The 14091-nt window shown below is 38.0% G+C and overlaps 1 protein-coding gene across 1 annotated transcript in view; it reads right to left on the bottom strand.

Annotated features, from left to right (window-relative positions):
• The window catches only part of DNAlig1 (DNA ligase 1), a 52357-nt gene that overhangs the window by 27330 nt on the left and 10936 nt on the right, over positions 1–14091 (bottom strand). The window contains exons 2-5 of the mRNA XM_076183096.1: positions 10681–10749; positions 5016–5141; positions 4432–4841; positions 3948–4220 (exon numbers count right to left, since the gene is read on the bottom strand). Of these exons, the coding sequence (XP_076039211.1) occupies positions 3948–4220; positions 4432–4841; positions 5016–5141; positions 10681–10749 (878 nt within the window). The remainder of the gene's footprint in view (positions 1–3947; positions 4221–4431; positions 4842–5015; positions 5142–10680; positions 10750–14091) is intronic.

The raw sequence follows: 14091 nt of genomic DNA, 5'->3' as shown, positions 1-14091 counted from the left end.
CCACCCTTGTTCTCCTCACATCCTCATTTCTCACTCTATCCAGCCTAGTAACCCCTATCATACTTCTCAGACACCTCATCTCGAACACATTCAAACTCCTTCTCTCTTCCTCTCTTATTTTCCATGTTTCTGCCCCATACAGTGCTGTCGGTACAATCACTCCTTCATACAATCTCCACTTAGCCTCCATTCCCATATGTCTATTTCTCATTACAGACACTTGGGAATGGATGATAAAAGGAGATTGTATGAAGGAGTGATTGTGCTGACAGCACTGTATGGGGCAGAAACATGGAACATAAAGAGAGGAAGAGAGAAGAAGTTTGAATGTGTTTGAGATGAGGTGTCTGAGAAGCATGATACAAGTTACTAGCTGGACAGAGTGAGAAATGAGGAGGTGAGAAGGAGAACAAGGGTGAAAAGGGAGTTGAAGATAGTGTGGATAAAAGAGTATTGGGATGGTTTGGACACATGGAAAAAATGAGTGAAGAAAGACTAGTAAAACAGGTGTGGAAGGCAGATGTGGAAGGGATAATGAAAGTAGGATCTGAAAAAGACCTGGGGTGATCATCACAAAAAAATATGTCCCCTGACAAAAATATAAACAAAACTGTCAACGAAATCTATAATTTGCTAAGATCAATAAAAGTGGCTTTTACTTACTTGGATGAAAAAATGCTAAAGAAAATACTAGTCGCAATGATAAGGCCTAATTTGGAGTACACAGCAACACTAGTCACCCAGTACTAAAAAGATTACAAGATAAATTTAGAGAATCCAGAGAGCAACTACAAAGATGGCCCCAACACTATCAAAAATGTCATATGAAGACTCAAAACTAGAACTACCGACTCTGGACCAAAGAAGAGAAAGAGGTGACTTGTTAACCATCTACAGAGTTATGAAAGATGACTTACTAAATTGGGATAAGAGAAACACAAGAAGACGGAAACTCAAAAAGGACAGAAGAAGAAGAAGAAGAAGAAGAAGAAGAAGAAGAAGAAGAAGAAGAAGAAGAAGAAGAAGAAGAAGAAGAAGAAGAAGAAGAAGAAGAAGAAGAAGAAGAAGAAGAAGAAGAAGAAGAAGAAGAAGAAGAAGAAGAAGAAGAAGAAGAAGAAGAAGAAGAAGAAGAAGAAGAAGAAGAAGAAGAAGAAGAAGAAGAAGAAGAAGAAGAAGAAGAAGAAACTTTCCCCACATAGTTGTGGGATGTTTGGAGCATACTAGACACACATTTGTATGAAGCAAACTTAGGATATAAGGAAAGCAGGAAAGGAAAACCTAAATGTGTTTGAGATGGGAGGGTAGAGGGTGGAGGGGCGTGGAGTGTATTAGGGATGGAATGGGTGGGAATGGTATTTATGCCTTTGTTTTTTGGCTACCTCCCTTGTAAGGGGGAAAAAGCCTTTGGTATATGTATGTATGATTTGAGATGAAGTGTTTGAGAAGTATGGTGAGGGTTTCAAGGATGGATGGAATGATAAATGAGATGAGAACAAAAACTTTTCATTCATTCACTATCTGTCAAGATCACCAAGACAGACATCAACAACAATGACAAGAAATGCCCAATAAACTTCAAAACAACAATCTGGTATCAAAATATTGTGCAAAAGGAATTGCCCTAAAAAACTACTGTCACCTTCACAAGTGATCTCCCTACACCAAATCCAAAACCTAACATCAGTGTTCTCTATGCAGATGACCTAATGATAATATCCCAGCACAAGTACACATTTTTCTCCTCATAACCATAAGATCACACAAAGGAAAAAGTAGTCAAACAAGTGATAGTGTATGTTCAAAGGGTCAACATAAAGGATATCTGCAGTAGAGATTATGAGTACAAATTTTACTCTAATGTAGAAATGGATGTGTGGCAAGCCACAAAACTGATTCCAATATCAAAAATAAATCATACGAAAATCGACTAAAACATATGAATCTGTTTTCCCTAAAAAAGCGTAGACTCAGAGGTGACTTGATACAGGTCTTTAACCCTTATTGCCCGGAGCACATATGTAAACAAAGCATTTGCTATGCGTTCATAAAAACAATGGATACAATGGCCCATACACTCACATTTTAATTTTATTTACAAATGTACTTGTTATTAAACATAATATGGATGATTATACATCAAAATAAAGCTTAGAGTCTGTATTTTCTTTTGATGAAAAGGAAACTAAGAAAAATTAATATGGATAATGAAAAAAAAATATTAGAATCAGAAAGTTGAAAGACAATTTCATCTTCACCACTAAAACACGCAGACGCCATGACTTTTGCAATGAGGCCGTCTTATATTTGCCTATTTCAAAGGTATTACGCACTGTATAACAATATCTATTATTAGTTTTGTTCCTCAGATACTTATCTATTTTTCTATAACAATTTTTTTTCTGATTACGGCACTAATCACAAGAAAAAAAATGGGCAAAATATGTAAACGTTTCCGACGCACTTTGATCAGGAAAGCGAATGTGCCGCTACTGCTGATAAGATTCAATTTATAAGCCACCCTGTGATTGGTTGGCTGGACCACCTCGTGGAAATGATAGGCCAATGGTTGGTCTAGATACATCAAGTCTCGGCTCAGTGTAAACAAAGACGAATATCTTTAAGAACCGCGAAATTTAAACGGAGCCGAAATATCGTCATTAGGACTCTGTCGAACAAACCGATATCTCGGCTCTGTGTCCGATATGGGTTAAGATTTTAAAGGGAATTGACAACATCAAAAGTGACAAAATTTTCACATTGAATGAGAATCCAACAAGAAACAATGGTCTCAAACTGTCCGGAAATAGATTTAATTTGGAAGTAGGTAGAAACAACTTTGCCAGCCATGTAGCTAATGAATGGAATAAACTTCCTGCACAGGTAGTGCAAAGTAGTTCAGTTCGAAGCTTTAAGAATCATTTAGATAAACACCTAAGCAAGATGCTGTAATGATTATAATTTATTTTATATTATTTGTTTTTGTTTTGTTATCATTTGTCTGTCTGATTTTCATTTATTATTAGTTATATGTCAATTTATTATTATTTACTATTTACCTGTTTGTTTATTATTTAACTATACCTATGCATTTATGTATTTTATTTGTTATTTACATTATTATAGTTTATATTTATCATTTTATCATTATTATGATTTTTTTCGCATCCGACCTAGATATGGACCAAAAGGTCTCCTGTCGGCATGCTCCGCCTTTGTAATCCTTTGTTTGGTGCACTGAATGAATGAACAAACAAGAGAAGAAGAGAGAAAAAATCACACAATTAAAACATACTGAACATTCCTCCATCTCACCATCTCATGGATGAGGGGTTGTCCCTGTCCCATGTCACACTGCTCAAGTCAAGGTACAGCGAAGCCACAAATGGTACTCCACCACTTCACCATACAGCAATACCTATTCCCATCTACTCATGCTTTATAAATCATTGCAGATGCTCCTCTACTTACATTCATTCGTTTAATGTTTTTTCGATTTTACGTTTGAACCGACTGTAAAAACAAATTGTAAAAAAAAAAAAAAAAAAAAAAAAAAAAAATTTAGTGAATTTTTTAGTTTAGCGCGCTCTCCGTAGTTCAAACGATACCTGCGCATGATGCTGCGTCCATTGTTTACATTGCACAAACAACAAACTGAACATGCTTTGCCTCATCCTCCTCCGCCTCCTCCACCATCTCAATTTATGTTGCTTGAATTTAATTTATTTGAAATTAATGTTATTATTTTACAATGTTATGTGTATAATTAATGATTTAGGGGTGTTTTATAAGATACGGTAATAGAATTTACGGATGTATAGTACAGTAACAACTTACGTTCATTTTCAACTTACGTTCGGCCGTTCGGAACGTAACTAAAACGTAAGTTGAGGAGCGTCTGTATTTCTGATCATATATACTTAAAAACAAATGCTCAATACTTAACATACCAAAGAATTGGTGGAAATTCATGGAGCTAGCTGAAGATCCTTTTGATTTTCTCTTCACTTCCTTTTTCGTATCTTCCTTTTTCCTTTGTTCATCATTTTCTGTGTTGCCCTTCATCTCTTCTGAGCTCTCTACCTCCATAATTTCATCATCATCATCATCATCTTCCTTTTTCTCATCTTTCTTCCCATCTTTTGGTGACATTTTTACCTTCTTGATAACTTCCATCTGTTTCTCTTCTATAGAATCACTTTTACGTTTCATTTGTTTTCGTGCTAACATAAAAAATAACTAAATTAAGTAAAAGCAGTTATAAAGAACTGTCCAATTACAAGTTCAATGAATCTATAATACACACATAATCATAGCAATCCTTTCACATTTAGAGCCTTTACATTATTTTGCATTTAGATACTGTACACTGTAGCTTTCCTTGGCAAATGTATTCCAGCTTAAATAAACTCAATAGAAAATATATGACCCTACCTGTCTTTCTTAAAGGAGGAACCTTATCTTGGGTAAACCCAACTGAATATTCCTCAGAGTCTCTAGATGTTCCTGGTTCTTCATCATCTGTTACTATCTCTTCCTTTGTTTCTGTTTCATCCTTCCCACTTTTGGCAGGGGTCTTTTCACCTCTTCTGGAAGGTGTTTTCTTCCCACTCTTTCCAGGTGTCTTTTCCACACTTTTGGCAGGAGTTTTCTTTTGTTTTATTTCATCTGTTTTCCCCTTTTCCTCCTTCAGGGGTATTTTCTTAGCTTTGCTGTCATTTTCTGAGCTTTCATCCTTAGCTGAATCTTCTTTACTATCTTTTGAGCTTCCTTTCTTCGATACTTGGGGTGAAGCATTTCTATTCCCTCGGTTTTCCTTCTCTTCTTCAGAAGATGGAGATCCCCTGAAAAACATAGGCCAAACTAATTTTACAGCACTATACTGAAAGCTCTGGAGAAGCACTCTGAAACCAATATATTTTTATCCCCAATTCATTTGCCCTTCAAGTACCATTTTTTCTATTTCAGATTATTAAACTACATGAAAAAGGTTGACCTCAATTGCTAAATTTACTTACTGCACTTTGTCTTCTGCTGACCCCTCCTCTTCACTGTCACTTTCAATGATGTTGGCTCTGCGTCCAGAGCGTTTCTTGATAGGAGAATCATCTTCATCCTCATTCTTAGTTTTCACCAATTTCTTCCTTCAATTTGAAAAGGAAACCTTTCATTATATTAAAAGAATTAACATTTTCCTGTAATGCTATTTCAAACAAGAATGATAATCACACACTTCATGTCTAATAAAGGGTCTACATTTAATTACTACTGTATATATATATGTCGATAGCCTGGGAGCATAATTAGCTTAGCTGCATTAAATGCTGCTTTTTATGAATCGGAAACGATGTGGAATATAATTTTTCCATAATTCCTGTGGTGGGTGTTCATAAAGATGTGAACTTCTCTCCTGTAAAGTTTGGTGACGGATCTCCATTATTTAGATACGCTAATCAACGGATAAGTAAGCTAAGACAATTCTGCCACTAGTGCTAAGCTAAGGCCGATGACGAATCATCGGAGCATAATTGTCTTAGCGATACTTAGACTCTCGGCGGGCTTACTATGTCTACAAGTTACCGGACAGTGTGGCGATATTTCCGCCTCTTCTTACTGTTCAACCGGTGACTTGTGTCCCATAGTGCCGGAGCTGAATTCAGAAGGCTAATTATGCTCAGAGGCTATTAATATTATATATATATATATATATATATATATATTACATATATATAATAATATATAATATATATATATATATATATATATATTACATATATATAATATATATATATATATATATGTGAAAGATCAATCAATAATTCCCCCCCATGTCTCTCTTCCAGGAGACCCACATTTCCTGAGATAGGCAACAGCCACTTAAGGAAGAAGTATTGTGTTGTTGTTGGAGTATAACTAGGGTGAGATAGTGTCCTCTGTGTGATGGTTTGTTTATATTGATAAGCCTATTCTGTGCTGCCACTGTCTGGATGGTGATGTATGCCCAGGAATTTAACTGAATATTAATTCTAGTTTATTTGTATTTTTCTTGAAGATTCTATACGTGAAATCATGCATAGGCATTGTGCGTACTGCTCTCACTCCACTCCTCCATGATGTCATGAGGATGTATTTGTATGTAAGCATAGGCTACGAAACTTAATTTTAGGTGAGACACAGTGACTTAAACAAGTGTGCCAGCGTGGTTTTTGCTTCTCTTGAAAGGGGTTTCATGGAATAAGGAGTTTGGTGGTTGATTATGAATATCTTATTTTTTCATATGAATGTAAACATGTTTTTGTATGTATATATTGCATGGTAACAATGGTAGATTGTTGTACATGTTTGAGTAGTAAGTTTTTTTTTCCAATTGATTATCCTTATATGATGTAATGAAATGAGTGAGTAGGATTGAGGGCTCTTGCAGAAGTACATCTATCATTTTCATGTGATAATCTATGGGAAGGATGTCTATTTATTTGTGTAGGTGTTCTATAGAGGGAGGTGGATTTGGTGTATCCTATTATTACTGTATACTCTATTCTGCAGTTTGTAAATTGTTTGTGTGTCTTGCTCATTCTGGTCTTAAATCCCTCCAATACTTGATTAGTAATGTTTGTGACAGAAACACAATTCTACACCAGAACTCTAATTAACATACACCCTTTACATATTTCTCAAGCACCACCAACAGCATGCAACAAAAAACTACACCAACAGCATATTATTTAAACATCTAAAACTTATCACCTTCATTACACAAAACATTCTCATAAAAACACATACACATCCCAATAACTAAACAAGCCCTTGAAGAAACACTATTAAATTCAAAACTAACAACAATCCCCACTGAGAAAACCCTCCCAGACCAGACAAGAACCACACTAGTATGCCTGCACTGAGGACACTACCTGGAATTAAGACAGTACCAACACAAAATAGGCCTGGCCAGATTTGAAGTAAAAATGTTACAAGCATGAAACCACTTAGTTCTATGTAAGTGCTGTCAATTGTAGTAGCAATGTTTGTTCACTCGCATTACTCAGTGAAAAGAAGATCTTGACTCCATGAGGAGCTCTTAGCAGAACTTAGTGCCAAGTCTGGGCCTCTCTTTTCTCCTTTGCTCTACTCTATTGCCTATCATCAAGCCTCAATTCTCTACTCCCTACCTTCAATTTCCTACCTTTCTTTGTATTCAATAAACAAGAAACCTAAGATTGAGTTTCCCTGTCCCTGTAATGGTGACCTTTCTGAAGTGACTTAATATGGGCTAGAAGTTGATTGAAGAATCGATTCCCACTTTCTCCTCATACTTGCACAAGAATGACACTGCTACCTTGGACGGGAACACACAAATGCCATAAATTGTTTACTATCTGATGTATCATGTCTCAACAAGCAATACAGAACATGGATCCTACTTTAGCAGTAGCTGTTACTGTCAAACCACCAACATTCAACAAGAGCAACATCAACAAGTGGTTTGTAATTTTGATATCACAGTTTTCACTGGCAAAGGTAACTAACCCAACCACCAAATTTCACCACTTAATCTCTAACTCACCTGACAATATCATCACTAAAAATGGTGATACAGTGTTAAATTCTCAGAAATTTGATGAGAATTAGTAATCTAGGGTAGTGGGCAAGGGATTGGAGATGGTTAAAGAAAATGGAGAAAAGTGGGAGGTGAGCCAGCTGTTGTTTGCGGACAACACTGCGCTTGTAGGATCGGAGGAGGGATTGAGGAAGTTGGTGGCAGAGTTTGGGAGAGTATGTGATAGAAGAGAGCTAAAGATAAATGTGGGTAAAAGTAAGGTGATGAGATGTACAAGGGGTGAAAGTGGCAGTAGACTGGAAGTGAGCATTAAGGGAGAGTGACTTGAGGAAGTGGATAGTTTTAGATACTTGGGTGCAAATGTGGCAGGGAAAGGTGGAGTGAAAGTGGAGGTAGAATGTAGATTGAGAGAAGCGAGTAAATGCCTTGGTGGATTAAAGAGTGTAATGAGGAATAGACATTTGGGAATGGATGCTAAGAGGAGACTGTATGAAGGAGTGATTGTGCCAACAGCACTGTATGGGGCAGAAACATGGAACATAAGAGAAGAAGAGAGAAGGAGTTTGAATGTGTTTGAGATGAGGTGTCTGAGAAGTATGATGGGGGTTACTAGGCTAGATAGAGTGAGAAATGAGGAGGTGAGGAGGAGAACAGGGGTGGAAAAGGAGCTGGGAGATAGGGTTGATGAAAGAATATTAGGATGGTTTGGACACATGGAAAGAATGAGTGAAGAAAGACTAGTAAAAGAGGTGTGGAAGGCAGATGTGGAGGGAGTGAACATGAGGGGACGTCCTTGGATGAGGTGGATGGATGGGGTGAAGGGGGCTTTGGGGAAGAGGGGAATGTCTGTTGAGGAAGGACGGGAGAGGACAGAAGACAGGGGTGAATGGAGAATGGTTGTATATGGATGATGTTGTGATTGCATGAGGTGGAATGGGCAGGTGGATGGGGGTTGAGGTAGTATGTGTGAGCAAAATTTGACGCAGCCCGAAGGGATTTCTCCCCGTCCTCTCATTTTATGCAATGGGGGGACGGAGAGGGGGGGTCGCCGATTTAATGAAGCGGCCTTGCTGTGGATGTGCTGTGTCTTGCGACACTGCTTCTGACCCAGGGCAGTGGACAAGGTGCAGGGATGACCCGTCATTCAAGAGGTGCTAAGATAAGAGGGAGGGTGGAGGGGTGTGGAGTTTATTCAGGGATGGAATGGGTGGGAATGATTTTATGCCTTTTTCTTTTTGGCTACCCCCTTGTAAGGGGGAAAAAGCCTTGGTATATGTATGTATGTAGAACCTTTATATATCAAATCAAAGCTACAGCTTTTCAACAACTTAGTGTTGAAAAACAAGATTTTATGCACAAAACCAACCACGTATCTTCAGGAACTAGGTAAAATAGCCATACCTTTAGAAATTACAAGATTTTTTTTATGAATTAAGTTCCTCTAAGCTCTACCTAGTACTATAAATCCACTACTAGTAATGTATCATGCTAATACCTTTTTGAATGAGTTAGCCCATGTGTTAGTTACCTTGTTAGAACATCCTGTACCTAATCCCTTTATAGGAAACAGGTCCAATGATGCAAATTATATTAATGTTTCATATAACAGAATTTGTAATGTTCCATAGAGGCTCAACAATGGTAACCATAACCAAAGATTCAACTCAAGTTCACAACAATTGTTACATGTGACACATTACTCACACTCCTCTTTACCCATTAGTATATATGCTTTCAGCTCAAAGCAACACCCTCAAGTATGTAGATATCACCTATATTATGGCAAGAATGCTAAAAACTGCAAGAGTTGATGCTTAATTCCATCCCACAATCTTAAGCTTATGCCCAACTCACATTCAACTTTGCCTGTCTCACAACCTGATTCTTCTGTCCAGTCAGGAAAATGAATGAGCAGTCCGTAGATTTTGTTGCAACCATCGGATTGCCACTTAAAGTGAGTTGCCAAATCAGATGCAGAAAGATGTATTTTTTAATTGATACTGGTTCAACAACATCAGTAAGAACATTTGAACCTGACTTAACTCCATTTCTAATAGCAACTACACTCACTAATGCTTTAGGTGAATCTATTATTGCATTTCAACCATGGTGTCTTAGGTGGATGAGTGCCAGATTTTATCAGGGCCTTCTACGTGAGTGGGTAGTCCCTATGTCTAGTTCAATCATAAGTATCTCTAGCTATTTTCCTACTTTCTAGGATTGTGGACTTGAAACTTGTTTTGGAGAAGTACATAATGTCACCATGGTTGTTCAACGTACATGAAGAGGGTGCCGTAGGAGGTAAATGTGAAGGTGATGGGCAGGGAACTGGAAATGGTTAGTGAAAGAAAGTGGGAGGTGAGCCAGTAGTTATTGTTTACTGATGACACTGCTCTTGTGGCTGAGTCAGAGGAGTGTTTAAAGCAGCTAGTGACAAAGTTCAGGAGAGTATGTCAAAGGAGAAAGTTGAAAGTAAATCTGGGTAAACATAAGGTGATGAGATGTAAACAGGGTGAGGGTAGCAATAAGTCCTACAGGAAAGACTAGAGAAAGTGGAGAGTTTAAGGTTGGTTTTTTTATCACATAGGGCAGAGAATGGCAGTCAAGGGTGGAGGTAGATTTTTATCATCTTTTATTTTGTTTTCCGTTTGTGGTTTGTAATTATTTTTGCTCTGGTATATGTGAGTGAGTGATTAGTTGTTGTTTTTTTTTTTAAAGCTAGACTTACGTATTAGTGCTACCCATCCACCTTTTTGGTGAGTTTTGTCTTCCATGACTGTGGTGTAGTCAGTGAATGAGGGTAGTATGGTTCAGGATATTTTGATTTCCTGTACAAGTATTACATGTATGCTGTGTTTATATAGGAAGTGTTGCAGCTGTATGTGTGCATCAGTGATACTGTTAATACTTATTTCATCCTCCTTTTTTATTTATCTTCTTAGTTATTATCAGAACAAAATCATTTCAGTCATTACATAATGGCAAAGGAACTTAATTCACTGACAAATATTCTGCAAGGAGAGGTTACACATGCAACACTAGATATCTTGTCTCGTTATAAAGCATATACACAAAATTTTACCGATTCCACATTATCCTCCCCTCCCCCCTTTTTTTTTCCTTACTTGTCCTTGTCAGAAGTTTGGGCTGACTGAGGTGAAGCCGAGGGCCCTGGAGTCCTGCTGAAGAAAGCTCTGAAAAGGTAATTCAAAACAAGTTGTTACAAAATATGACAAAGACACTAAAAACTTGGAAACAAAGGATTTTCTAACATATGAGACCTGCCAAACAAAACAATGCTCGTTTCATCATAAATCATTAAATAACCATCATACCGATTGGTTCATAGCAACAATCTTAGCAAAAGCAAGGAGTTTACCTGAGAGAAATGTGATCAAATGTTTAATCTCAGGCACTCTTGATAGAAATGTAAACTTAACCTATGAACATTTCAAATGAGATCAATTGTTAACCAAATTGGTGATGAAAAGGTTTCTGCCTGATTGAACCACATGTAGTCAGGTCGAAGCAAGAGAGGTATGGTCATGCCCCAACTTCTGTACAGTTTCCCCTTCCCCACTGCTGTTCCCCTATGCCCATATTCCTTCCCTACTTTTGTATTTAAACACCCTTCTATCTACCTTACTCTGTCTGAAGATATATATTTGTTTCACGGTGATGTGAAAGCCTGTATGTATGTATGTATGTATGTATGTATGTATCACAACAAAGATATGTCGTAGCACATAGTATGTATGTATGTATATATATATATATATATATATATTCGTGAAGCGTGGCAGATTCTCTTTCAAGCAGATTCTGTTGAAAATGACAGCAAATTCATTAGAAATAAATTTCTTTCGTAAGCTTTCTAGCTTTCGGAAAGTAGATTTCTGAAGAAAAGAGAGGGGATGAAGCAAATTTCCAATTGACATTGGAAACTTATATTAACACAGAAGTCCACATTATCCACAAAATAAATGAAAATAAACAAAACACAGTGGAAAAAACCCAAGACGTTTTGCAGATCGTTCTGCATCTTCAGTTGGAATGAAGAGAGGTAAGCCTATGGACAGTACAAAAATGAATAAAGACAAAACTTGGAGAGATCACTAATGACTCTCCTCTGCTTGGCTGGTGCTATTTGGCTGATTCCTCAGCCTAGCTGATTGTCTAAGGCATGACATTTTGTCCTCTGTGGGGTGCTTGTTTTCAACCTCTGTGGGTTGTCTGTGTGTGGGTGTTCTCTGATCCAGTGGCTCTATTTTTGTGATCAAATGTCTCCTACATGTAGGTTTCATGCTGGGGAGGAGAGAGAAATCATTTGTTTGTATATTAATAATGGGTTGTAAATCTTTTATAATTACAGCCTCCTAGATGGTCAGATGTAGGAGGTCCTTCCCCTCTGCGACTATTTCTGTATTATTTATCATGGTTTCCCTATCGAGATGGTGGGTCCAAAGGTGTTGTTTAGGTCCTCCTTGTTGCAGGTGAAGGGTGATTCTTCTGGACAGGGTGGTAGTTGTCCTCATCATTTATTACAGGAACAAGAAAACATCTTCTCTAATTCTGAGAAACCACACTGCCCCAAAATCTCATGGAATATGTCAATCCCACGTAGTGTACAAATTCACTTGCCCAGAGGAGGACTGTACACCCCTATCTACCTACATGGGTAGCAGAGCCTGTGTTAGAATAGGAAATAGAGGGCAAGTGGTTTGAGGTAAAGGTGGGAGTGCATCAAGGATGGGTCATGTCACCATGGCTGGTTAATATGTACATGGATGGGGTGATGCAGGAGGTAAAGACGAGGGTAATGGGCAGGGGACTGGAGATGGTTAAAGAAAATGGGGAAAAGTGAGAGGTAAGCTAGTTGTTTGTTGTTGACACTGCACTTGTGGCACTTGAGGTATTAACCCCTTCCATACGGTGCCGCACACGTAGGCGTCATGGGGAGCGAGTGTATTCGCGAGGCTGCCATATCGGCGTCTTGATTATATTTATTGTAGTTGCCCCTCCATAATGACATTCTTTCTAATTCTTTTGTAATCGCATTTTCTATGGTTATCAAAATTCACGGGTGAAGAGAGAACGATCGATATAAGCGGTGACTATATTTTATGATGCGAGTATTATTACGACACGTCGTACGGCTGGCATTGGCTGCTGCCACCGAGATCTAAGTCCATGACGCCTACGTGTGCGGCACCGTATGGAAGGGGTTAAGGGAGTTAGTGACAGAGTTTGGGAAGGATAGGAGAAAGCTGAAAGAAGATATGCTGTAGGAAGTGGATAGTTTTAGGTATTTAGGGTAACATGTGGCAGGAAAGGGAGAGGTGAAGGTAAATTGTAGATTGAGAGAAGCATGTAAACGCCTTAGGGAAAGTGTGTCATGAGAAATAGTCATATGGGAATGGATGCAAAAAGGAAATTGTATGAAGGGGTGACTGTATAAACGGCATTGTCTAGGGCAGCAACTTGGAATTTAAGAGAGGCAAAGAGGAAAAGTTTGAACGTGTTTGAGATGAAATGTCTGAGAAGTATGGTAGGGGTTACTGGATTGGATAGAGTGAGAAACAAGGTGAGGAGAGCAGGAGTGGAAAAGGAGATGGAATATAGAGCTGATCAAAGATTATTGGGATGGTTTGGATACATTGAAAAAATGAATGATGAAAGATTAGTAAGAGGTGTGGAATGCAGAGGTGGGGGGAGTGAACTTGAGATGACCAAGGATAAGATAGATGGATGGGGTGAAGGGAGCATTGAGCAATGTCTATTGAGAAAGGGAGAAGGCAGGAGATGGGGATGAGTGGAAAGTGACTGTGCATTGATGATACTGTTATGCAAGAGAGGGGCGGGGGGATTTGGGGGGGAGCTTATGTGTGAATGATATTTTGATGCAGCCCAAAGGGATTTCTCCCTATCTTCTCTTTTTCTACAGCCATGAGGAGCTACGATGAGAGAGGGGAAAAGGTTGGTGGATGGGAGTGGAAAGGGTGTGCTTTTAACTTGGCTACTTCCCTTATATGGAGGAAAAAGCTCTTGGTATATAGGATGGTTAAACTAGAATAGTTTGTATGGCTGATATATGGAAGAGCCTCAGTGAATGCAGTAAATGTGAGATCAGTCTTCGATTTCAGAAACTGGACTAAATTTGGAAAATAATGAACAAAATTTAATTATGAAGTAAACTGTTCACAACCACCTTTGACTACCACTATTTAATCACAATGAATTAGTGTCACTAGCTCATACAAAAAGTGTTCTAGTTGATATCATCTACATCTATGAATATGAGGAAAGGTTACATTCCAGTTTTACACAAACACTTTTTCACTTCTTCCATTTTTTTAATTTTAAAGACCTATTTTTTATGGAATTGTTACATTATGTTAATGAAGAGCTGGATGCATAGGCTGAATAATTAATTAGCTTAGCTTATATTAGGTTAGCTATTGGACAACATAAAATTCATGTTAAATATTCATGTTTATATGATTCTGGAATTTTACCAGTTCTAGCCTTATGTTTAC

This window comes from Oratosquilla oratoria, chromosome 1 (genome assembly GCF_046742065.1).
Source record: "Oratosquilla oratoria isolate Oo_2021 chromosome 1, ASM4674206v1, whole genome shotgun sequence".
Lineage (NCBI taxonomy): Eukaryota > Metazoa > Arthropoda > Malacostraca > Stomatopoda > Squillidae > Oratosquilla > Oratosquilla oratoria.
The sequence above is the reverse complement of the archived record's forward strand: the minus strand, read 5'-3'. Positions and strand labels throughout refer to the sequence as shown.